Source organism: Panthera leo, chromosome F3 (genome assembly GCF_018350215.1).
Source record: "Panthera leo isolate Ple1 chromosome F3, P.leo_Ple1_pat1.1, whole genome shotgun sequence".
In the NCBI taxonomy this organism is placed as follows: Eukaryota; Metazoa; Chordata; class Mammalia; order Carnivora; family Felidae; genus Panthera; species Panthera leo.
In genome coordinates this window covers 57,211,971-57,239,014 of record NC_056696.1, presented here as the reverse complement: position 1 = coordinate 57,239,014, position 27,044 = coordinate 57,211,971, and the positions used below count along the sequence as shown (strand labels likewise).

The 27,044-nt window shown below is 38.3% G+C and overlaps 1 protein-coding gene across 2 annotated transcripts in view; it reads left to right on the top strand.

Moving 5' to 3' along the window:
- Nucleotides 1-846: 846 nt before the first annotated feature.
- The window catches only part of EPRS1 (glutamyl-prolyl-tRNA synthetase 1), a 71,583-nt gene continuing 45,385 nt past the window's right edge, over nt 847-27,044 (top strand). The window contains exons 1-12 of one of the 2 annotated variants that reach the window (XM_042925000.1): nt 847-970; nt 4,898-4,982; nt 8,323-8,422; nt 9,306-9,462; nt 10,964-11,103; nt 12,407-12,501; nt 16,547-16,673; nt 17,376-17,568; nt 19,594-19,765; nt 21,514-21,747; nt 23,036-23,120; nt 23,526-23,585. In XM_042925000.1, the coding sequence (XP_042780934.1) occupies nt 925-970; nt 4,898-4,982; nt 8,323-8,422; nt 9,306-9,462; nt 10,964-11,103; nt 12,407-12,501; nt 16,547-16,673; nt 17,376-17,568; nt 19,594-19,765; nt 21,514-21,747; nt 23,036-23,120; nt 23,526-23,585 (1,494 nt within the window). In that variant the 5' untranslated portion in view covers nt 847-924. Of the gene's footprint in view, nt 971-4,897; nt 4,983-8,322; nt 8,423-9,305; nt 9,463-10,963; nt 11,104-12,406; nt 12,502-16,546; nt 16,674-17,375; nt 17,569-19,593; nt 19,766-21,513; nt 21,748-23,035; nt 23,121-23,525; nt 23,586-27,044 lie in introns of those variants that run through there. The other variant, XM_042925001.1, reaches the window with a different exon arrangement.

The window sequence follows — 27,044 nt, the reverse complement described above, 5'->3', positions numbered from 1 at the left end:
CCACCTCAGGCATCAGGTGAGTGAAGCCCTTCTGCACCTTTGACCACCCCAGGCTCCAGTTGAATAGCACCAAGTGGCCCCACTTAATGCCACCCCCACTTGAGGCCACGTGGGGCATGTATTGGTGGTGGTACTGGTGGGGTGATGAGGTTGAGATATTTTTTTGGAATCAATTCTTGACCCCTTGGCTCGAATACCAGCCCTTGGAGTACACACACGCACACACATGCCCCTACCTCTACCCCCACCCCTTCCCACGGGGTGTAGAGGAGAAATCCGCGTCCAGGCAAACAAAGCCAAGACAAACGCGGGCACTGCCTTTTAGTAACGCCTTTTACAAATAAATCCTTTCTTTTTAAGCATTATTTTCAAATATGAAAATAACTCTTGGAAATGCATTCTTCTTTTGAAAAATGCGGAAAATCAGAAAAGCTCCCCCCATCCCCAGTGTAACCATGGTTTGATGTGCAGGGTGCTTCCACGACTTCTCTGTGTTTCTAAACACACAGTGCCCATCAACAACACACCGCTCCCCTGGCGTGTTCCGTTTTGTGGCTCACGTGCAAGCCCTCACACCTCGGAAACGCTCTCACGCCTGCTCTCCTCGCTTTGCGAAGGGTCGTAAAGACTCGTTCGCCTCAGCACCCTCCGTTGGCCGCGCGAAACGCCTCTAGGCCCTCCTTCCCTCTGAAGCGGAGGGGCGGGGTCGAAGACCACGGGGCCCGCGGCGGGGCGGAGACGGCGCACGGCGATGACGCATCACGGTGTGCGCGGAGACGGCGGCAGCCACGACGCAGGGGAGGGGCGAAGGCTGCGGCAGCGTCAGGCGCGTGCACACGTTGCAGCTTCTCGCTTTCGGCGGGTTCGGGGTGGTTCTGACGGCCAGGCAGGCGCACTGACAGGTAGAGCCGCGGACCGGCGGGGATGGCGACGCTCTGTCTGACCGTAAATGCAGGAGACCCTCCGCTGGGTAAGGGACCGAGGCCGCCGACCTAAGTGGGTTGCATCAGCCGGGGAGGGTGCGGGGCAGGGAAGGTCGCCGCGCCCGGCGTTGCGCAGTGGCGGTCGCGGTGTGGGATTAGGCCTGCCGTCTCCCCGAAACTGTACACGGAGTAAGCAGCGCGGCCCTCATCTTCCGTCCTTGGCGTGTGGATCTGCTCCCGGAGACGGTTTACTCGGGCGTGGAGGGAGGCGTGGTGTGAGCCCGGGCAGGGCGACACGTCGCTCAGCCTCGGTCCTTTTCTCTAAGAGGGATGACTCTCAGCCAGCTCCCCTCTCCCTTTTTGAAGTGGCTTTCCCTAGAGACCTAGAACTGCTCATAGAAATATCATTTTGAAAGTTAAAATCCCATTATCTTCGCCTCTCTTGTAGCATATCCCCCTTCCGTCTCCCTTCCTCCCTCGTCTCAGAAAAGATCTTCAGGCCACTTCAGTACTTTATGTTTTATTGGATTCAAAGGGAACCAGGCAGACGATCGTAGTAGCTGAGGTTGTATTAAAACTGAGGTTGCACTTGTTTTTAATTAATGGTGGCACGGTAATTGCTGGAACACTCAAGTATACTGCGGACTGATCGGGTTGCTTTACCACACACATCCTTATGGATGTAGTCAAGGCCAGAATAAACATCGGATCTGTCACCTTCCTAATACATCTTTTTTTTTTTTTTTTTTAACTGCCTAGAGTTTTATTTACAGAATTATTTTTTGCATTTTACATAGTATGTGATATATTGTGAAGTCATTTTAAATATTATCAAAGGAAGTATATTATTTGAATTCAGTTGTAAATACTTTTCTTATTCATAGGCACTTATTTTAGAGAGGGATTTTTTTCTCACTATATGAAATTTATTGTCATATTGGTTTCCATACACCTAATACATCTTAAGTTCTATTTGGAATTGCTTTTTTTTTTGTGGCTGAGGTTATTGTAGATAGACAGCTTGGAATTTCTGCTTTTTTATTACTTTGGAAAATTACACAAAAGAATTTAAGTAGTTTCTTAAGCTCCTATTTGGTAATGTGTTTACATAGTCTAGACTCACAGATACTTTACTAATGTGGGAGAAGTGCCGATCTTTAGATGCAGTTGACCACATACGGTTGACAGAATTATTCACTACATTTTCAGCTTTGGTGGCATTCTGAGTCTTTTGGAACAAAACCCACAATAGCCATTTTAAGTACTTTAAAAATGCTGGTGTTTGAACCTATTGGTTCCAGTAATTATGGGCTAACCTCACCCTAATCCATGAACTCCGGAAGAAATGGGTTTTGCTTTTTGGGCTGGAAAGCACTAGACAGTGTGGTCTCATGGTTAAGAGCAAAGACATTTGCTTCCTGGAGACTTAGGTCCAATCCTGGCTGCCACTTACTAGTTGTGGAACATTGGCAAGTTCCTTGTTTGGCTTCTCCTACAGTTTCCTTGATTAAGAGGAATAGTATCTTCCACATAGGGTTGGTTGCCAGAATTACATGAGACTGTAGGTAAAATTCCTAACACAATTTATGTATTTTCTAGCTGTAGTTTTTACTAATGTTACTTAGAAAATCACCTTGAAGGTGATAGACCTGTTTCCTTAGTGAATTGTAGAACTCAGAATCACATTCTGACTTAATTCTGGAAGAGAATCTTAAAAAAAATTATTGTCATTTTGAACGGTAGACCAGTTATCGAATATATATTTGCTTCTCTCCTTTTTTGTTTTTAATTCTTCACATTGCTTAATTAAAATACATCTTACCTTTAAATCAGTAAAATTAGATGAAACATTTAGAAAACAGATTGCATTATTGTTATTTCCCTATTTTATATGCGTTCAGCATGTGAAGTTTTAATGTTAAGATAACTTCAGACTTCAAGGTACAAAACAGAACAAAATGCTTTTCCCCTTGTACCACTGGAGAGCACACTGCAGATAATGATGCTTCAGCATCCAGAATATGCCAGTGTAGGGCTCTCTCAAGTGAGGAAAAACTTTGTGACCTGACAGGAACATCAAAATCAGGAAGTACACATTGGTATCATTCTTCCATTTAATGCACAGACCCTGTTCATTCATATTCCAACACCAGTTGTTCCAGCAGTACTCTCCATAGTGCAGGAATCAAAATCCAGAATCATGCTTTGCACCTAGTTGTCATGTCTCTGCGGTTTCTTTCAATCTGGAATATATAGTCTTAGTCTTTCCTTGACTTTCATAGCTTTGACATCTGTGAAGGCTGAAGACCAATTACTTGAAGAATGTCCCCTGATCGGATTGTTTGATGTTTCCTTGTGGCTAGATTCAGCTACACATCTTTGGCAAGAGTAGCACAGAAGTGATTCAGTGTTCTTCATTTCCACCCATTAATTGGCGCATGAAGTTGATTTTTCCCATTACCGGTGATCTGATCTCAGTTACTTAAGATGGTGTCAGCCAGCTGTTCGCACTGGAAAGTTTTCCCTTTGCGTTTAAAAGGCATTTTGAATGCTTTGGGACCATGTAAACATCCTGCTCAAACCTTCACTTACTGGTTTCATCATCCATTGATGCTTCCTTCCCAACTTGATTATGATTAAGAAGGTGCCAAAGGTGACCTTCCAATTCTGCTGTTCTTTCTACATGTATTAGTTGGCATTTTTGTGTCAGAAGATATTTTTCTTTCCCATTAAAAAAAATTCATAACAAAATGTACTCAAAAGTTATAATCTGTATTATTTACTTTTATTCTTTTAAAATTTTTATTTTTTGAAATCCATTTTATTGACTTACAACATGCATATACTAAACTTTGCCAATTTAAAATTGACAAGTAACATACAGTAACCACCACAATAATGATAGAGAATATTTCTCTGATTTTGGAAAGTACCTTTATGCCCCTTTGCAGTGAGTTTCCCTTCCCCATCTCTTGTCCCTGATAGTCACTGATCTGTTTTCTGTCACTGTTGTCTTTTTCTAGAATTACATATACACTGAATTATATCATATATATTCTTTTGTACATAGGATAATGCTTTGGGATTCATCTATCCTGCCGCCTGTAACAGTACTTCATGCTTTTTATTTGCCATTTAGGATTTCATTGTATGAATACAGTAAAACTTGTATTATTTACTTTAGTGGTTACATTGCTACTGTTTGCCAGTGGGAGCCCCTCCAAGCTGGCCTCTGTGTCCTTTTGGCATATCTATTTGTGTACTTGCTTTCTAGCACGAGATTTTCCAGGGTTATCTCGTACCTTCCCTGCCGCAGCCCTGTTTCCAGTAGAGCATGATATTTAGAAATCAATATCTGGGTGTTGGTGGCCCATGTTATCCAAACTTATAGGACTAAATGAGTCAATTTAGGATATTTAATGGGTATTGAGAGGCAGATTACACCGTGTTTTAGAGTTTGAATTCTGGACTGCCTTAGACCTGCATTCAATTCCCGAGTGGCACATATTTAGTCAAGAACTTGGGTTCATTATTTAATCCTTCCGAGCCCAGTTTCCTCCTCTGTAAAATGGAGATAAAGGTGACCACCTCTTAAGGTTACCATAAAGATTGAAAATTCCGATGACTGTAAAGCATTTAGCGCAGTGTCCACCACATAGTAATCACTGAAATGTTATTAACAATAGTTTTTATAGAAGGCGCTATTGTCATTTCTTCTTGTCTTCTGAGGGAGGAAAAGATTAATTTCAGTGTCCTTAACTGGAAGCTGAACATATTCAAAAGCAGTTGGACTGTGCCAATGAATAATTTCTGATGTAATATTTCCCCAAGACCAAAAGACCATGCTTTCTGTTTATAGACCATTAGGAAAAAAGTTTACTCCTTGTAGGACTTAACACTGGTTTGTTGAGTCATTCTTACTGCTTTATGATTCAAGTTTATAAAGAAAAATCTTTTCATGTCATTATTTTTAGGAGCTTTGTTGGCTGTAGAACATGTGAAAGACAATGTCAGCATTTCTGTTGAAGAAGGGAAAGAGAATATTCTTCATGTGTCTGAGTAAGTACTTTTATATCTCTGTTTTCAGTACTGAACAGCATTTTTTGAAATATTCAGAATTCAATGTTGTGTGCTTGTTTTACTTGCTAGTTGGTAGATTGTCCCTAGAAAGAAGTCTGCTATTCTTCATTCTTAAAAGAAGTATATCCAGAGACACATATTTGTCAGTAAGGTATCCGATCCCACTTATAATCTAAAAGAAAGTAGAAATGTACAGAAAGATTTATACATGAGGTTTTTTTTTAAGAGTGAAGAATTTTTAATGATTGTCTATTTTTGAGAGATAGAGTGGGGGAGTGGGGGAGGGGCAGAGAGAATTTGAAGCAGGCTCCAGGCTCTGAGCTGTCAGCACAGCTGACATGACAATGCGGGGATTGAACCCATGAGCCGTGAGATCACGACCTGAGCCAAAGTCAGATGCTTAAATGACTGAGCCACCCAGGTGCCCCTATACATAAGGGTTTTTATTTCTACTGTGATTTATTCTGGTAGAAAATTGGAAATATTCAAAATTAGTAGTAATAGCAAATAAATAAATATGGTAAATCCACAGCATGGAATGTTAGGCATCTGTGAAAAAGCTTATGAAAAACTTTTAGTGATGGGTTATATTTACAATATAATGTTAATTAAAAAAACAGAATGTAAAGATAAAATCACATATTTGCATAGAAAAATATGTTTGAGAAGTGTGCAGCACTTTTAATGGTGTCTGTTTCTGGGTGATGGAATGATGGGTGTTTGGGTTTTTTTTTTCCTTCTCTGTTTTCCAAGTTTTCTACAATGAGCATATACTGTATGTTCTTGATTAAAGTGAATCATTTGCATCCTGGGATATATGGAAGATTAAACATCTGTCTTTTGGAACCCACTGGAAAGAATAAAAAGAACTGGAAAGGGAGATATTATTCTCTTTAATTTTTGTTTAATGAAACTAAGAAATGGACACAACCTGGTTTCAGATTCTTTTAACAGTATTTCACCAGATAGTAGAATCTAGACCAAATTGAAAGAAAATTTCAAGGATATTCTCCAGCAAGGTGCAGATTTGAAAAATGTTGAAAGGTTCATAATAAACTGACAGAAAGACTTATTTTGGGAAAGGGGCAAGATACACAAAAACACATACTCAAACACACTCTTCCACTCCCCTCTCGTCCTTCCTCCCAGCGTACTTGTATCGTAATTTTGATTAGGTCACTTTTCAGTGTTTACACTGTAATGACCTAGTAAGTTTTACTTACTGCTGAGCCACATACTATGATTACTTTTTGTGTACAACTTTTACTTTTCCATGGAATAATTGTTTGCTTTGTTCTCTTTTGAAGCCTGTCTGATTCCTGATCTGTTCTGTGTGACTTTAGGAATTTGCAGGAATATTTTCTGGTGATTCAGTATTCTGAAATTTCACAGTGATATGCTTTAGTGTGGGTCTGGTTTTTTTTGTTAAGATGTTAAAGTAATCACTACCCCCAACCTGGGGCTCGAACTCACAACCATGAGATTAAGTCACATGTTCTACCGACTGAGCCAGCCACGTGCCCCGTGTGGGCCTTTTAAAAAATCTCTTCCACTGGGTGCTTGGTCTCTTTTAAATGTGGAATGGAAATCCTTCTGTTTTGGAAAATGTTTAAAAATTTTTGATGATTTTCTCCTCCATTTTCTGTTCTTTATATGGATATTAGGATTAAGTATCACCTTCACTTTCCATCTATTTTTTTCTTTTTACTTTCTGGAGTGTTCTTCAACTTTATCATCCCATTTTTTCTATTGAGTTTTTTCTATTTTTGCTACTATATTTTTAGTATCTAAGAGCTGTTTTTTATTTTTTGGGTACTTCTCTTAACAGTATCTTGTTATTTTATGATTGCAATATATTGTTTCGTTTTCTTTTTTCTAATTTGTCCAGGTTGCATTTTACTGTGTGCTTATTTCTTCAAATATTTGGTAATTCCTGATGATCTTCTTAGATTTTGGTAGGAATTTAAAGCTGTTTGCAAATTCTGACCTCAAGGGTGGGCTTGTCAGCTCTGAGCATACTTTGGTCTGATTGAGCAGTTTATTTAGTGGGAACTTCTGATGTTAGTATCCTTAGTTATTTCTTCTTAAGCTGATCAGATTATTCAATGAAGACTTTCAGTCTCTTGTTTAGAAGGTAAAGAGTTCATACCAGAATATTTTGGGAGCTGAGAGAGGGAAGAAGGCTAAAGATCTCAGCATCTAGTATATGTATATTCATTTACCCAGTTACTTGCATAAACCAACTCAGCAGTGACCAATTTCCGCCAGTTGAGAGACCCTCTGTTTTAGTGCTTAGAGAATAAACCTCCAGTTTTTGCCAAGATTGAATAAGAGAAGCAGCCCAGCTGTGCAGAATAGGGTTTGATGGTATCTATTTCCAGCTGATCCCCCTTTTTTTTTTTAATGTTTATTTATTTATTGTGAGAGAGAGAGAGAGAGTGTGTGCGTGCGTGCACGCGCGCGCGCGCGCAAGTGGGGGAGGGGCAGAGGGAGAGGGAGAGAGAGAATCCCAAGCAGGCTCTGGGCTGTCCGTGCAGGGCCTGAATTGGAGCTTGACCCCATGAACCATGAGATCATGACCTGAGCCAAAATCAAGAATTGGACACTTAACTGAGCCACCCGTGTGTCCTCCAAGTGATTCTTAAATAGACTTTTTACCAGCCCTCCTAATTTTAGCCCCAGTTCATTCTTATTTCCATTCCTAAGTCTTTTGTGGATTCTAAAATTGAAGTTAGGTTGGTTTTCAGCTTTGTCCACTGTCTGCTTAAGATTCGGTTTTTTCAGACCTGTTAAATTCATCTCTCTAGCTTCTGAATTTTTATTGTTATTCTTTCTTTTCCTTAGTCTCTTTTTCCTATGGGTGTGTGTCTTTTTAAAAAATAATTTTTACAGAACAGTTTTTATATGGTTTGACCTGTCATCTTTACTTGGAAGTTGATACAACTAGCCTCTTTATGACTGTATATCCTTGACTTCTCTGCCTTGATTTATTTTACATCAGTTACTCTTGATACCCCAATTATATTTTCATATTTTCACCACTGAATAGACAATAGTTAGAAGGACAAAGCAGTGTAGATAGTCCACTCTTAACTGAATTGTCAGATTTAACTGAACATTCAGAACATATTGGAATTTGATAGAAACAGTAAAGAATGAATTAGGCAGATTGTTTTTTTTTAGGCAGATTTTTTTTAAACTGTAGTAGAAAATACATGGTAAATGTAAGGGTTCTATTTTTACAGTTCTTCGTAAGTCTCATGACTCCTACTGATTTGCTAGAGCTATGGTAATATTTTATCTCCTGCTTGTATTCTAGAAATGTGGTATTCACAGACATAAATTCCATACTTCGCTACTTGGCTCGAGTTGCAACTACAGCTAGGCTCTATGGCTCAAACCTACTGGAACATACTGAGGTAAGGAAGGAACACTTCCTTGGGTTTGTTTTCTTTTGTTTTGATTTATACTTCTATTCTTTTGAGAACTTCATTTTATTGTTGACTTATGTATGATTATTCTATTTAAGGTTATTGATGGAGTTTTAGTTACAGACCTAGCTAAGGAATTCTCATCTTATTTTTATTTTCAGGAAAAAACTTCCTAGCTCCTAAAATTTCAACTTTTAATCCCCACCAGCAGTCCTGTTGGGTCAGTGAGTGCTGTCTTCTTCATAGAGTCCTAAAATTTCATACCTGGATGTAACTGTATAGATCATCTCCTGCACCTCCCTTAACGTTACAGATGAGGCAGCAGGCCTAGAAAATTACGAGGTTTTCCTAGGGTCACACACATAGCTTGGATTCTCTTTTCCTTTCTAGGTGTATACTTTAATTAATTATAGCAACAGTAGGTTAACTTCCTGTACAGTTGTTTAGATGCTTTTCTCTTTGTTTGTAGTCAGCTCTAATTTTCCTAAATTTGCAAAATTTGAAATACAAAGAATAGTTTCCTAAGAATTTACTTTTAAATTTTGCAGGTGGATAATCACCTGCCCGTTTTGATCAAGTTGGTTATTCCTTCCTGCTGCTGCCAGTTTTCAAATCTTTTTCTTCCTTGAAGTGCCCCTCCACACCCCTGCAAAAAGAAAAAACAGAAAAATGAATGAAATTAAAATGAAAAATGAATGAATGAAATTTGTTTATTTTAATGCCAATTTAGATCCCAGGCAACCAGAATTAAATCCACATAATGGCAGATTCTGTAATTGGAGATAAGATAGGCATGTTTCTAACTAAGGCCATTTGTTTGTTTAAATCTAAACCGTGGTGTGCATTTATTTTCCATCTTTTATGTTCACAGATTGATCACTGGCTGGAGTTTAGTGCCACAAAATTGTCTTCATGTAATTTGTTTACTTCTGCAATCAACGAGCTCAATCATTGCCTGTCTCTGAGAACATACTTAGTTGGAAATTCCTTGAGCTTAGCAGATTTATGTGTGTGGGCTACCCTAAAAGGTATCAATTATTCTTCCTGAAGGTTGTTCTATTTTAATTGATATTTCGATGGGTAAGAAGTGTACATATTTCTGCATATGTGAATATATACATACATATACATGTGCATACACAGAAACATATCCACATAGAAAGAGTCACTTAGGACTTCCTTGCAAAGGATTGACCACCTGCTATTTTATGCCGGTCAAGTCACAGGGATTCCCTATCCTTTGCTGTCCCTAGAGGTCATCTTTCTCACTAATCCATCTCCCTGCTGCCTATGAAGCTGACCTTGGCCCTGCTAAAGAAGCCCTCATCCCATTTATGTCAGCACCTCTCCTGTCTCAGCCATTCCTTTACTCCACGCATTGTTGTCTCTGATTATGGGTGTATATGTGTTTGGGGGGTAATCTGGAGTTGTTTCTCTTGGGGGTCACTGATCTGCTCTTCTGTGACTTGTTTGTAACGGTAAGATTATGGGATTGATGAGAGGTATAAAGGGGACTTGAATTTTGTTATTTTCTTTAAAAAAAAAAAATAGAAGCAAATACGCCAGAAGGTTTTATCATTCTTTAATTCTGCATTATGTGGCATTTTTTACATTATGTGTAATATTTTTGTGGCTAAAACTTTTCTCCAAATTCAATTAAATTGTTATTAAAATAACCAACATAAAATGAAGTCCTTTTCTAATTAAATGTTTTCATGTATAGGTTTGACATTGTTGTCTTTTTTTTATTTCTGACTTAATATGTGTGAAAAGGAAGATAATATCTTAAGGATGTAGCTTTGTGATGTTAATTAAATTTTCCTTCAGTGCCTACTTTTGATGTTACATCTGAAGAAATGAGCTACTTCTTGATCTTGATTTCTATTTTGTTTTCTAGTGGATCTACTTAAAGTTTTTCCTTATCTACGAAATGTAGCATTGGTTGGGGTGCCTGGGTGGCTCAGTCAGTTAAGTGACCCACTCTTGGTTTGGGCTGTGGTCATGATCTCACAGTTCTTGAGATTGAGCCCTGTGTCGTCAGGCTGTGCCCTGACAGGGCAGAGCCTGCTTGGGATTTTCTCTCTCCCTCCCCTCAAATAAACTTTAAAAAAAAAAAAAAAAGTGTGGCATTGGCCTTACAGTGGGTGTGTGGTGGTGGTGAGAGCAGGATTTAGTATTCATTTCATTGAGTTGAACTGCAGAAATAGTTTTAATTACCTTTTGTGAATTCTGTAAAGTATGTTAAAGAATTACATGAAAACATTGCAATGTGTGTCTAGATTTAAAATGTTTCATTTTGGAAGTGTACCTTTTTTTTTTTTTTTTGGTAAGTAGACTCCACACTCAACAGGGGGCTTGAACTCAAGACCCTGAGGTTAAGAGTCACATGCTCCACCGACTGAGCCAGCCAGGCGCCCCTATAGAAGAACAACTTTGAGCCATCTTGTTTATTTAAATTAACTACATCTAGAACTTTGCTTTCAAAGTCGCAGATTTATTGAATGGTTTTAAAATTATGTTTGCTAACAGGAAATCCGGCGTGGCAGGAACAGTTGAAACAGAGCAAAACTCCAGTGCATGTCAAACGCTGGTTTGGCTTCCTTGAAGCCCACCAGGCCTTCCAGTCCGTAGGTACCAAGTGGAACGTTTCAACGACCAAAGCTAAAGTGGTGAGCCATTTTTAATGCTGAGACTGTAGATCTGAAAAGAAAATTATTCCTACTAATAGTTTGGTTTTTTTTTCCCCTTTCCATCCATGAAAAAGGATCTTCTTGGAAAAATCTGCCAAGGCTATTATAAAGTTTTGACTTACCTTTAATTATTTAACTACATAAAGCCTAATCTTTGTAATTATATGTCTAAAATATTATGGTCATCCGGTGTATGTCCCTTAGGAAATCCAAACTCCAAGTAACTAAAACCTCCTTTTTATAGCTGTACCGTATTTTCTTCCTCCTGACTCTCTCCTGTTTGTTGATTTTTAACCATTGAGTCCTAGGCTTCTGCAGAGCCTTTTTGTTGATTCTGTAGGACGTGTGACGTAGAGTACAGTAGAAAAGATTCTCTTCCCAAGGTCTCTGTACTGTGATCTGTTTAACATATTAGGCATGTATAGTAAAGTTTAAAGATTTTCTGGCACAGTAAAATTTGAAAACTACTGTCTGCTTGGGTAAAGACACCACAGTCCACTCAGCTGTTTTGGCTAAAAATCTTCATTCATCCTTCACCATTTTTTTCCCATGAAATCAATCAACAAGTTGTGTTCTCATATCTGTTTTCTGTCTCCACTGCTTTTGATTTTTATTGAGGCCTCATTACCCCCTGTTGATTTAATACCATAATCTCATCAAAGGTCTCTCTCTTTTCTAGTTCAGCTTCTGCACTGGGCTGGGTATCATTTTAGAAAGTACAAATAAATGGTCCCATTACCCCCTGAGATTTCCTCATTGCCTAAAACCTAAAAGCAAGTTCATAAGAGGCTTCATGTTTTGGACCTTGTCAACAGCTTCAGCTTCTTTGCTCATTCACCCACCCCATGTATTTCTAACTTTTCATAGACATTGCATTGTCTTTGTGTCTTACCTTACCTTTGTGTGCTGTTCCCCCTTTTCTTAGAATGAATACCTTCTACATTCTGCATCTGATGTATCTCCACGTACTTTTTAAGGTCCAGCTTGGTTCTTACCTCCTTTTAAGCTTTTCCTGATGACCCTAGATGCTGTTGGTTAACTTCAACTCACTGCTGTAACGCATTCTATACATACATATGTATGGTCTGTTGCCAGTGTTTAGTTTTATTTATGTCCTTCACAAGATTTGGGGTCCTTAAGTGCAAGGATGACGTTCTAGTCATCATTTGTCTTGTAACCGTGCCTGGCACATAGTGGGTATTGAGTATTTGTTGAATGAGTGTATTCTTAAACATTTAACGATGTAACTATTTTTATATGTTGTTTTTCTTCTGCTTTTCAGACATCTGAGAAAAAGCAAGATGTTGGGAAATTTGTTGAGCTTCCAGGTGCTGAGATGGGAAAGGTTACTGTCAGATTTCCTCCAGAGGCTAGTGGGTAAGAAAATGTAACTTGTAATTACAATGAAATATATTTAATGGAAAAGCTTAAAGACCATTAAATGCTTTTAATATTACTAGATTACTAATATGGAAGAAAATAAGTAAGGTTTTAATTGTGGGGGGTGTCAAATTTCTGAACATTTAAGTCTATTAATGTTAATGTATTGAATTTGTAGTTTTAGCTTTTTAAAGCAATTAGACAACATTGTTATTTTACCCCAGATGGAATTTTAATTATAAATAGGAAACTTTCCATAAATAGAAACCCTTAAGTTTTATTTACATTTTGAGATTTTTAGGCTCTTATTTAATAGGGATTTGTTTTGTATCCTGAGCAGTCCGTTTGGTGAGCAGAAGTTATGGTAGAATTATTTTTAAGTTACTTTTTTCCGAAATAAAGAAAATGGCATCCTGAGAAGCCTATTCTTACTGAATTCTTTCTGTTGTTAGCATGTTTCCCAACCCCTTTCACTTTTGGCACCAATAGAAAATAATATTTGAAGGGTGCAATAGAGAAGAAGACTGTTCTGGCTGGTGGTCACCAGCCTGGGGCTGTCTCAGGCCTTGCCCAGCATTACCCAAGGCCAGGGGGAGTCCACCTTTGCACCAGCCTCTGTGAGCATACCGGACAAGCTTTGTGATAGCCCCTTTCCCGTGATAGTGAGTAATACAGTAAAATACCTCTTATTAATGCCAGAATTTTGCTTAGTTTCAGATTTTCTTACCCATTTGTGGTAAGTGGAATGTGTAGATAACAGAAGGTGGCAGATAAGGAAAAATCCATTTTATTTTAGCTGTTCTTAAGAGTTCTCCACAAAGTTTTCAGAAGCACCACTGACAAGAAAATCTGTTTTAGAATTCTACATTTTCTCTCTGCTTTTCTAAGTTTTCTCTAAGTTTTCTCTCTGCTTTTCTAAGTGTCAAAATAAAGGATTGATGGAAGGGGATGAAAGAGAAATAAGGATTTTGGAAAATTCACAGACTAAATCATTAAGTGATCGATGGGTAGTTGACTAAGTGGAATCTCATAGATAAGACTTCTCATACACACTTTATTCCTACTGACATCTTGGGTCCCTGCGGCCCTGTGTTCTGTTCCTGTGTGCTTACTGCGACAGGTCATGCTTTCCCGTTGGGAGTGAGTGACTTTAATGGTTTGATAAAAAGCCACTTTCTAAGCAGTGGCTGTTTATAGCTGCGGCATTTGGACATTTGTCCTTTTAGAATCTTATATTTTTGTCACCATCATTTCTTGGAATAGTGAGTGCCTCACATTTATAATTTACTCTGTAAAACACATTTGTCTGCCATAAGTCATGTCAATTTCAGAGACCATAGTGTTGGCCAAATACAATTTTGGGATTTGGAATATAAATTAATGTTCAGGTATTTTGGGAATCTTCTTTTTTGTTTGGTGGGTTTTTGTTTTGTTTTCTTATTCATAATTTTTGTCCTATCCCCGTATACTGCTAAAGAATTCTTTAATTTTTCTTTTTTCTTTTTCTGTGTCTTTCATGAAGGGCCAGAAGGCACGGCTTCAGCCCTGTTTCTTTCTGTTTGTTTTTTTTTTTTTTAAGGTTTATTTTTGAGAGAGAGAGAGAGGGCACAAGCTGGGGAGGGGTGGACGGAGAGAGAAAATCCAGGCTCCGCACTGTCAGCACAGAGCCCCATGCAGGGCTCAAACTCACAATCTGTAAGATCGTGACCTTAGCCGAAATTGAGAATTGGACACTTAACCACCTGAGCCACCCAGGCACCCCAGCCCTTTTTCTTATTCCTAGCTAACATATATAGAAGCTGTTATGTACAGGTACTATCAAACACTATACACACAGCGTTTTAATCCTCACAGCCCTGTGAAGAAAGCACTGTTAACATCTCCATTTTACAGATGGTTTCGGAAACTGATTCATTCAACATTTTAGTAATTTGCCAAACTCAAACCTGTGCTATCTGGTTCTAGAATCCATTTGACTTAAAGTTCTATTGCCTATGTTTGTTATGGGTGGCAGAAGCCCTATTCAGCATAAGTGCTAACTGTGACATAGCGCGAATCTCACTTTTTTAGCTATTCCAATTAGGTTGTTTCTTGAGCTGATTACTATTTTAGTTACCTTGTGAATATTTCATAGTCTTGTTAGCTTTCTTGACATTTACACTTGTTAGAACTGCACACATTATTTCAGGTTCAGAATAATATCTTTAAAATTTTTTTTGTTTTTTTAATTTTTATTTTTGAGAGAGAGAGAGAGAGAGAGAGAGTGAGTGCGCGAGTGGGGGAGGGGCAGAGACAGAGGGAAACACAGAATCTGAATCAGCACAAAGCCTGACACAGGGCTGAAACTCACGAACCGTGAGATCGTGACCTGAGCCGAAGTCGGACGCTTAACCTACTGAGCCACCGAGGTGCCCCCAGAAATAATATCTTTAAGTGTAAGATAATGGTTTGATTTCCTCATTCCTCTTAAATTAATTCTTTTGTGTAAAGCCTAGCACATTAACTATCATATAGTATGGGTAGTCAGTGATGAGTAGTTGTCTTTTTTTTCCTGTTTTTAATGATAGGTATAACATGATACAAGTATAACACTTTCCATGAAAACTGCAGTAGGTGTTTCTGTTTCTTTCTTGGAACTCACGGTCCTTTGTTTTATTTTACTTTCGGTAAACCTTTTATTTTAGCATAGTTTTAGATTTACAGAAATGTAGCAAAGATAGTACAGAAAGTTCCCACATATACCGTACCCAGTTGTTCATGATCTTAACATCTTAACGCTACTCTAAGGTACCATTGTCACAAGTGGTGAACCAATATCAGTATATTACTATTAACACCTAAACTCCATACCTTTTTTTGATTTCATTAGTTTTTGACTAATGTCCTTTTCCTGTTTTAGAATCTCATCTGGGATACCAGTGACAGCCTTTTATTTTATATAGAAAGTTTTGAATAGCCGTAAATGCATTGCTTTGTACTTGTCTGCATTAACTGGTGCATATAAATCCTTCTTAACATTGAATCATTGATCTAGAATGCTGCGTGAATTTCTAAAACATGGATTGATTTAAAAACTGGTGTGAAGACATGCAAGGAGTTGTATTTCCCTCTCCCCTGTTGACCCCAGCTGAGATCAGAGGTGGGCGAGAAACTAGGAGACTAGCACAGGGGAACGGTGGCTACCATTGTCAGTGGCAACTAATAAAAGTTCGTGAGAGCGGATTATTAAACTTCCTCACTTCATGCCCTGTTTGCTGCCCAGGAAAGTGTATTTTCATTGTTAGTGGTACAAGATACTGCTTTTTACCCACTTCACTGATCAAGGGAAATGGTGACATATTATATCAACAGGGCCTCTGATATATTTTACTTGTAATTGCCAACTGCCCATAGGAATAGAATAGTATTTTCACAGATTGCGATTCATGGAGCGTTGGTCCTGGATGAGACCTGTCAAGTCCTTTAGTTGAAATCCTTGTATTTTGGCTTTTGAGAGAATCGAAGCCTTGAGAATAAGTGGCTCTTCTGCAGCTTCCCGATTCCCGCGTGTCCGTCCACGAGTTAGCACGTGGCAGTGGCGATCTCAGAGGCGCCTCTCGCTGGCGTGCACGAGGTGGGTGCTCCGTCCACCGCAGAGTCAGGTCTCTGTGCAGAGTAGCCCTGGACACCGTGTAGCCTCCCGTGTAGCCCTGGACACCGTTGTCCAGGAAGCAGGTTTCCCCTAACGAAACGACCACTCATTTCCTCTGTAAAAAAGAAAAAGATTCTCCTTAAGGTGGTAACGTGACTAAATCACTTGTCTCTTTGTGAGATGTTCCATGTGAAATTGTTTCTTGTGATGACTTTATAAATGTTGTAGTGTCTTTTTCTTCCTGTGAGGGTCAGCTTTTCTATCAGAGTACTTTCTTGTTAGAAAATAAACTATGACGGGAGTACCAACTAGAAGGATTTTTGTTTAGTTCTCATCTCCTCAGGAAGGTTAAGTTCAAGTATTTAGGTAAAACATGTTAATGAGTTTCTTTGTGAAATGTTTTTGTTTTAGTTACTTACACATTGGGCATGCAAAAGCTGCTCTTCTGAACCAGCACTACCAGGTTAACTTTAAAGGGAAACTGATCATGAGATTTGATGACACAAATCCCGAAAAAGAAAAGGAAGATTTTGAGAAGGTAATTAAAGGTGTAGTGATGACCCTTTGTCAGAAAAGTTAATTAAAATTAGAGGGTGACTGGATACCTTCATGGTAAGAAAATAAATGAAGTTTGTTCTCATAGCTGCCTTTTTCCCTCATCTGTCTATTCTGTGTCTGAGACCTAAGGCAAGCAATATTGAGCTCCTATAGCAAAAAACTTCCACTTACTGTTTTCTTCCTCAATTGTACAATTTTACCAAAGTGCTATGTTTTCCTATAAGTACCAATTTCTTAAATGAATTGGTCACTAGAGACAGGTTTCCTTTCTGTCATATAATTGTAAGTGTGTGAATGAAACAAACACCAAGTAGGTATCGGAAAATGGGGAGGTTTCTTGGCCTCTTCTATCCTCTTTGTTCAGAAGCACTGCAATATGTTCAAAGAGAGGGCAAATGATTGTCGGTATGACCAATAATAACCAGTTTTCCAGAGTAAATGGAAAGCTCCATCATGAAATCAGCTTTCTCAGCTGAAAATTTGGAGACTAGTATAATGATTATCTTTTTTTTTTTTTTTCTTTTCTGACCTAATATACAACTTGTACAACCATTTTCAGGCTTTTTTTCTTTTTTTGACTGATGGTGTATTATTACATTTGCCCAAATGCAGTATCAAGGATTGAAAATACACAAGAAAATGCAAAAGATAAGTTGATGGTTATTTTGGATTCTCTTTGCAGGTTATCTTGGAGGATGTTGCAATGTTGCATATCAAACCAGATCAATTTACTTATACCTCGGATCATTTTGAAACTATAATGAAATACGCAGAGAAGCTAATTCAGGAAGGGAAGGCTTATGTGGATGATACTCCTGCTGAGCAGATGAAAGCAGAACGTGAACAGAGGATAGAATCCAAGCATAGAGAAAACTGTAAGGCTCATTTAATGTCTTATATTTTAATTGGCGGTCTTGTGTTCTACTTCTTTAGTAGAACAAGATTTCTGTGAAAGATGCTGGTTTGAGACCCATTTGGGAATGTGACCCATACGTTCATCACAGGTTTCTTTTTTTCTTTCGTTATCATCTTTACATCGTTACTACTTTGTTGGTGTCACAACTACATGCGAAGTGTGTGTGCCCGTAGTTGTGCCCATAGTGTCTCACTGCACTTGGTCCTTTGCATTGCGTTCATTCCACTGCAGTGAGTACTTCTGCAATTCTTTGTAGTTCTCCCAATTTAAATACTTAGCCTTTTTTTTTTTTTTTTTTTCTTTTTTTTTTTTAATTTTTTTTTTTTCAACGTTTTTAATTTATTTTTGGGACAGAGAGAGACAGAGCATGAATGGGGGAGGGGCAGAGAGAGAGGGAGACACAGAATCGGAAACAGGTTCCAGGCTCCGAGCCATCAGCCCAGAGCCTGACGCGGGGCTCGAACTCACTGACCGCAAGATCGTGACCTGGCTGAAGTCGGACGCTTAACCGACTGCGCCACCCAGGCGCCCCAATACTTAGCCTTTCTAAGAGGTTCAGTGATCATGTTATTAGTACCCGAATCTTCTTTTCAGCATGTGAGTGTAATATGTAAGCTTAGTTAGTACAACTCTATACCTCTGAGATATCACTTAACGAAAAAGCGTATTTCTTATTCATTACTTGTCTCCTGAGCTACTGATTGGGGCTGTTTTTATTCTGCATTTATGTTGCCATGATGTCACATTTGGGAAGTGTATAGTGAATTGTTGTCAAATTGTTAAAAAGTCTTTTTTTCCCCTCTTTTTGAGGTTTCCCTAACATTTTCAAAAATAGTTAACAACTGTAGTTTTAGACTCATTTGATTTTTTTTGAGGACAAAGTGTCCATCATATCTTCAGGAGGTTCCACAGAGAGTCATTGTTTAATAGTTCTTTCTTACCTGCATGGGGCAGGTTTTCAGTATTTTCACAAGATAGAACCATAGCTACTTGGGACAGAATTTTCTGGGATGAAATTTGTATCACTGTTTTCTGTGATCTCTCTCTTTTTTTTTTTTTTTTTTTTTTTTTTGATCCAAGAGAGTCCTGTTTTCCACTGGAATGACTGACAGGGTTTTCTGGTAGCCCATGGACTCAGGCTCACAGCCCAAGTCATGTTCTTTACATGGGCACAGGCTGTAGCACTGATGCCTGTGGGCCCTGTGGATCAGGCCAGTCTGGTCTGTCTCCTGAGCATGAGGAAGCAGAGGAACAGAATGCTTCTGCTTCAAAAGCAGAATTAAATTTGAGACGCTCAGGGGCTGGCTAGCTGTGCCTTGATCGGCAAGTGGGAAACACAGGGCGAGAAAAACCTTCAAGTCTCATGTTTCGTCTCTTACCCTTTTATTTATTTATCTCAGTGAAAAAAAATTTTTATTTAGTTTTGAAAGAGAGACAGAGTACGAGCAGGGGAGGGGCAGAGGCAGAGGGAGACACAAACTCTGAAGCAGGCTCCAGACTCTATTAGCACAGAGCCCGATGCGGGGCTCAAACTCGTGAACCAAGAGTCATGACCTGAGCTGAAGTAGGATAATTAACTGACTGAGCCACCCAGGTGCCCCAGGTCTCTTACCCTTAATGAGTACTATATCAGTGAAATGTATTGCTTTGACTTCTAAAAACATATTCATAGAGTACTTTTCCTAAGTGTTTTTTGTGAGACTTCTTCATAAAAAATGATGCATTTACTCTTCGTACCAGGTATTGGAACTATGATGGTATTTTAATTTATTTTTTATTTTATTTTTTTAATTTGTATATTTATTTATTTTTAAGAGGCCACGTTCGTTTCTATTGACAACTTATTCTCTACATACATACAGTTATGATGGTATTTTTAAACTAGGGGAGTGTGCTTATAATATAAAAGTAAACTATTAAAATAATTTCAGTTCAACTAGGTTAGTAATATATTAGATAAACTGTAATATAATTAATCTTACAGCTATTGAGAAGAATCTACAAATGTGGGAAGAAATGAAAAAAGGGAGCCAGTTTGGTCAGTCCTGTTGTCTGAGAGCAAAAATCGACATGAGTAGTAACAATGGATGTATGAGAGACCCAACGCTTTATCGCTGTAAAATTCAGCCACATCCAAGAACTGGAAATAAATACAAGTAGGTGTATCTCTTTCATTATGCTAGGCAGCCTACTGTGATTTCACTTTGATTGCCTCTACACACAAGAGTAGATGCAGAATAGTCAAGAGACCTGGATCTTTGTTCACTCATAGATTAATAACTGCTTTTGGGAAAGCATGTAACCTAATCTCTTGGGCTGTTTACTCACCTATTGATTAAGGTTATACTAGGTTGTTTCTAAGGTACTTCCTTAAGGTCCTTCAGTTTGCCTAAAGTTGCTTTTTACATATTGATTAGGTGTATTGTGGTGTGTATCTTTAGAAGATCTTTTTCTTCCTCTTATAAACTTGGATTCTGCTGGGCATAAGTTGATTCACAAAAAAAAAAAAAAAAGTGATAGACTTGAAACTTTACAGAAATGTGAGCATTATAAGAAAATATGTGGGTTCTTTTTTTCTAGTTTCGATTAGTTTTCTAAGTGGGTTTTCAGTTAAAAGATTCTTTTTCTTTAAATGGGTTCCCCTTCTCCATTAATTTACCATATAAAGCAACCATAGAATGTGTTTTTTTATACTTTGAAGAAACCCACTATAGATAAATGCTGAATCATAACTTCTGAAGAGATTAGTGAATGTAAATGATAACCTGTTTAGCTAACGTGACTTTAAACTTGTGGGTATAGATCTGTGTGTCCGTATGTAGACAAACACATTATGGGTGTGGTTACACATGTATACACAAATCTTTCGTTGTTGTTTTTTTTTAATAAGTCTCTCATTTTTAACAGGGTGCTTACTCATTTTACTAGGCAAATACTTTGAATACATTGGAAAAGTTAATTTGGATGTGCATTTTCAGTATGAAATAATTGCTAAGCATAATGAAGTAGAAGTTTAATGAAGTTGTAGCCTAAAAATTAGAAGGCATAATACGGCATATTTTTAAAATTCAAATTAAAAGTACTTGTGCATTATGTACATTATATTAATCAGGAATTGTTTTTAAGACTATTCCATCTTAAATAGAATTTTAATTAACCTAGTTTTCTTCCCTTTTACTTGTCAGAGAAGGAAATGCTTTGTTCTTGAATTCATTTAATTACAGGAGATTAAGCATAGGGATTTACTTGAGTGTGGGATTAATTAAGATATTGGAAAGCTAAAATTTCCCTTGAATTATTAAGTACAGTTGACTCTTGAGCAATGCAGGGGGTTGTGCAGTCAAAAATCTGTATATAACTTTGGATTCCCCAAAAACTTGACTATTAATAGCCTCCTATTGACCAGAAGCCTTACCGATAACACAATTAACACATATTTTGTTTGTTATATGTAATATATATTGTGCTCTTAAATAAGCCAGAGAAAAGAAAATGTTAAGAAAATCGTAAGGAAGAGAGAATACATTTATAGTGCTGTATTGTATTTATAAAAATTCATGCGTAAGTGGACCCATATAGTTCCAATTTGTGTTGTTCAAGGTCAACTGTATGTATATTGCTTTTGTTTTCTACCATGGTATACATTGGCCATTACAGAAATGTGATTGTGGAATTTGCTGTGAATTGGTTTGAATATTGAGTGGGTTAACTGATTTATTTTCCTCAAAGACTGATGTTTTGATATGCTTTGATAATATTATGGGTTGCAAAACCTATTATTTTTAAGAAATTCCTAACTTGTAAGGAATTATTTCAAATTACTGTTGCTGCTTATAATGCATGATCTAATATGGAAAGGGTAGAATGCTTTATTTTGCTTTTAAAAATATTCTTTTTTTTCCAGTGTGTATCCGACATACGATTTTGCCTGCCCCATAGTAGACAGTATTGAAGGTGTTACACATGCCCTGAGAACAACAGAATACCATGACAGAGATGAACAGTTTTATTGGATTATTGAAGCCTTAGGCATAAGAAAGCCGTATATTTGGGAATATAGTCGATTAAATCTCAACAACACAGTGCTATCCAAGAGAAAACTCACATGGTTTGTCAATGAAGGATTGGTAGACGGATGGTATGTTTACTGTTACTTAGAATTGAGAGGAAGTAAGAACGTGGTATATCAGTGATTTTAAAACTTTTGAGTGGTGGGGAGGATGAATGGGAAGAGGTGGAATGGGTGGGTCTCTAGGGTTTTTGGTCCTTGTCTTATTTCATCCAGTGCATCGGGTCCCCTTCCCCTCCCCTTTATTTTAATGCTACAAACACGGAGTGCCCATTGTGGACCCTGGTGCATGGGAATGAAACACACAAGGGCACAGCCTCTGCAAATCTCAGCATTGTTTAGAAAAATAGTTGTGACTCTGGTCCTTTGTAGACCTAGTTACCACTCTCCACACTGCTGAGGCTCTGAGGCTTTTCTTTTCAGCTGGGTCCCATGAAGACCAGGATGCCCTGAGTTGAAGCAAAGACATAAATGGTCTCTGCCTTGGTGGTGAAGATCCACCTTGTGGAGCAGTCGGTTGCCCAGAGGATTCAGCACCTAGGAAAAGTTTGCAAATCTCGGTAGCATATTAATAACCTATATGGGATTTCTATGAGGAAGAAGAGTATGAAAATTAAAGTCACCTTGTAGCCATGTATCTGTGTAAACAAAACCTGTTCAGATGGGTTACCATGCTGATAAGTCAAGAATATTTTTTATCTAAATAAGAATGTATACAGTAGTTTCTGTTGGCATCACATAATAGTGACAGTATGTATTAAGCATTATATGTTGAATCAGATGTATTTTATACTGGTTTATTGTGAAGCTATATTTGACAAAAGGCAAATGTTGGGCTCCAGGCAAAGGGTTTTATTGCAAACTTACTAAAGTGTGCAAATTTCTGCAGAATATTAATAAGCAGTGCGTATATTTTTTATAACCCAAATGTGTATATTTTTTTATAACCCAAAGGGCTTTGTGAAGTACATTCATACGTGGATGACATGAGACCATCTCTTCTCTGATTTTCATGGTCATGTATAGAATAGAGACCATGAATATTGTAAAATAAAAAGCAAATAAGAACGTCTTAATGCATGGATTTTCTGTATTTGAAGATGTCACCTTTGTGTCTTTTTGAAATGTACTTTACTCTTTCTAGTACATTTATTTTACTGAGCAGTATTTGACCAGAGAGCAGTTTTGCTCTTCCATGAACGAGGGCTCACGGGAACCCAGTTCTTATAAGCAACTGTTAGTCACAAGTCTTTTCACAAGCTGTTTATAGTTTATTATTCATTAAGGCATTTTGTACTCCTTGTGATTATACATTAAAGAGTTCTCCTTGGTAACTGAACATTTCCTTCTTTCCCAGGGATGACCCCCGATTTCCCACAGTTCGTGGTGTGCTCAGAAGAGGGATGACTGTCGAAGGGCTGAAACAGTTTATTGCTGCTCAGGTGACCTACGCTTTGTTTTCCGGCTTCTCGGTGTTTTTACGTGTCTCATTAATACCCCTTTAGTCTCTGTTATTTCTGTCCATTCTGTTCCTTATTTGTTCCTTCTAATGTAAAGGTAGGATTTTTTTTTCTTTTTTAAGGAGTATGTTTCTAATAGTGGAAAATTGAGAATGTCCTAAACCCTTAAGCTGGAGTGGGACAGAGGCAGCCATGGTATGCTTACCTGTTGAAGTATGTGCTCTTGACTGTGGCTGTTCAGGGCAACTGGATTGGTTCGTGCACACTCAGTTTTATATCCCAGTGGAAGTCAACAGTATTTATTCTTTTCTAACATGCGTAGCTTTAATTAAATATTCTAATGGACACTTCTTGACCTTTAAATCGTTTTATTTATTGTTTTTCTAGGGCTCTTCACGTTCAGTTGTGAACATGGAATGGGACAAAATTTGGGCATTTAATAAAAAGGTACATGTTTTGACTCTTGGTCCTCCTTTCTCATGCCTAACTCCTGAATAATGTAATATGTGTGGAATTCATTAATGTGTTCATTGTAGAGAAAATTTTGTGAAGGATGTTGTCATTTTGCAGACCTTCAGGAAAATGGAATGTTTTCCTTTCTTAAACATAAAAAGAGCATTAAGCCTATTAGCTATACCAAGCAGGTAACCATGATTAAAACAAACTTGGAGTTAGTGGGGAACGGTAACAGTTTTTTCGTTCAATCTTTTATGAACACTGCATTTCATTTTTCTGCTTTCAAGCTGCGAGCTCTCTGTAAGAAGGTATTACCTAATGCTTTTATCTGCCTTACTTAGCACATAGCTTTTAGCATACATGTTATAACCTGAGATGTTATACAGCCTTGAAGCACAATCACATTTATATAAAAGACTTGCTTATACAAATCCATTGAAAATGCATTATTCCTAGTTTCAAAAACACATGTCCTCTAGTTTTCTTAGTGGCAAAGGGAAGATTGGGCTAACTCCATTCTCCTGTTCCCTTGTGTACTGAGAGGACAGAGTTTTAAAGTTGTATGTTTCATTGAGTTGTATTGAAGGTTCACTGTGTCTTAACTGAATGTAGCTTTTATTTTTTTTAACTATTTCTTAAATGAAAGTCAAGGAATACTGCATATGGACATTATTAATTTCTAATTGGAAGCAGATGCTTAGACACTATAATAAGGCAAATCATTAAAATGCCATGTTTTGAACTATAGTCTCTGTGATTGTGTTCTGTAATTTTTTTTTTCTTATTGCTGCTTGATTGTGCTGATGCCTTGCCTCAAGAAATACTTGCCTGTCTCGCATGTGTCTTGAATTTGTTTTATTTAGTCTTGTGTGTTTTTTGATACATAACGGAACTAATTGGTTCTTTCTGTTGCTGCAGTTACTAATAATAAGTACAAGTAGAATTTATAGGTAAAGTTAATTTGGAGTACTTTTCATTAATAAACCAAATTTTACAGGTTTTCAGTTCTAATAAAATCATACATGTGCACTTAGTTCAATTGTATGAACTATATATTTCATTATGGTTAGAGAGTTCTGTAGGGTCTGTTAAAGTGAACAGCAGATTTTCCTGTCTTCTGTTCTTACATTTTCTCCCTCTAGAGAAATCACTTTCAGCTCTTTTGGGTAATTCTTTTGGTATTTTTCTTGCCTGTATCTCTAAATAAGATGTGTGTTCTTACTTCTTGATTTTTTTTTTTTTTTTGTTTTTAGTTTCAGGCATCCTTATTTGACTTCCTACAGTGGAAAGCAGGGATGTGGGTCTCTTACTTTTTCTTATATCTTGTTGGCTTTCTTGTAGCTGATTGTTTTGTTTTCCCCCTCATTTGTTTAGTTTTCTAAATCTGTCTGCAGCTTTCTGCAAGTTATCTAAATTTCCTAACAAGATGTTCTTATGCCTCAGTATACTTTCAGTTTCATTGTGGAGACATCTCTTCCAGAGCCTTCTGCGCGCCTCCCTTCTGATCTAGATTAGGGCCCGTTAGCTTCTGAAGCACAGCAAGCAGTCTTCTGAGGTCAGTCATCATCGTCCCGGAATCCCCTTTGTGTTTGTTCTATGATGGATCCTCTGGTTCTTGGATCTCCCTTCTCTTTTTATTACTCTCTTGCTTTGCTGTACTCTGTCCTTTGGTAGCTCCCTGAGAAGGGGGCAAGGGATGAAGATTTTTGAGACCTTGTATATGGCCTTTTTTTTTAATTATTATTTTTCTAATGTTTGTTTATTTTTGAGAGAGAGAGAGAGAGAGAGTGCAAGTGAGGGAGGGGCAGAGAGAGAGGGAGAAAGAGTATCTGAAGCAGGCTCTGTGTTCTTAGCCCCGGTGCAGGGCTTGAACCCATGAACTGTGAGATCATCAACGGAGCTGAAGTTGGATGCTTAACCCGCTGAACCATCCAGGCGCCTGACTTTTTTTTTTTTTTTTTTTTTATAACGTTTATTTATTTTTGAGACAGAGAGAGACAGAGCATGAACAGGGGAGGAGCATACAGAGAGGGAGGCACAGAATCTGAAACAGGCTCCAGGCTCTGAGCTGTCAACACAGAGCCCGACGCGGGGCTCGAACTCACGGACCGTGAGACCATGACCTGAGCCGAAGTCAGACGCTTAACCGACCAAGCCACCCAGGCGCCCCCTGACTTTTTTTTCACTTAAAAAATTTCATGATTATGTGCTGTGCTGGGGGTCTGTTTTCATCCCTATCCATCAGAAGAACATGTGGCTCCTAGTTTGGAAACTCATTCCTTCAGTTCTGGGAAATTTTCTTGAACGCTTTATTTTTTCTCTACTATGTTTTCTTCTCTCTGGAACTCTTCTTGAGCAAATGTTGGGCCTCCTGGACTGGTCCTCTAATTTTATTTTCTCTCTTTTGCCTTTGCTTTCCGCTAGATCTACTTGACTCTGTCTTCCTACCCTTCTGTTGAGGTTTTCATTTATGTATCTTATTTCTAAGATTTCTTTTTTATTCTCTGCTTCTTGTTCTGTTCCTGCTTAGAACGCTAACATCACTAGGAGTATTTTTCTCATGACATCTCTTTCCTGCAGATTGTTTCTTTAGGCTTATTCTTTCCTGTGAAAGGCGTATCAGAGGCATCTCTGACGTCTGGTTAGTCTTGGTCATCTGCACGTGTAACATGGACTAAGGGAGCAGTTAGAAGCCCTGAAGGGAAGAGCTGGACCTTCAGCTGAGACTCACTGTAGGATGACCTGGCTGAGTCAGTCAGTTGCACAGCTTCTGTGTCAGTAACTTTATATCTCACTTCTTGGATTAGGCAGTTTTTCCAGAGGGTTTCTTTCAGTTACGTGCCCGAAGTGTGAAGGCTTGGCTGCTCTCGGCTTGGGAGCTGAACTGAGCAGCCTGGTGCGGCCTGTGTGGTGTCATACGTTCACTTAATCCCCTCGTGCAGAACCCTCCCCTTCAGCTCTTTCTGGTATCTGGTATCAAGAAGGATCTGGACACGCTCCTCCTAGAGTAATCTTCCGTTCTTCAGTGGGGCTGGGGGAGAGGCAGTTGCAGAGAGGGGCTGTTTCCACATGGTCTCCAGATTCCAGCATTTTGTTGTTGTTATCTCCTCTCCAATTACACTAATTTTTCTGGGTTTGTACCTTTAAACAAACAAAAAAAATCCTTTATGTCTTTTTAGTGGGGATGTGGGAGGAAGTGAAGGTAGGTGAGTATTTTTCAGTCTACTTTGTTTATCCATACATCTGTGGGATCCCTAATCATCAAGCACCATGTTAAACACATAGCACGGCTAAAATTTTTCATTGGTAGTAAAAATGAAGTTGTTCTGATATGTACCTTTTTGTTTCTACTGCTGGCCTTCCTGACATCTTCCCACATGTCCTTCACTTTGCCATTCTCTCTGACCCTTGCGGTACAGATCTCTTATTTAGGGCTCATGTCACATTCAG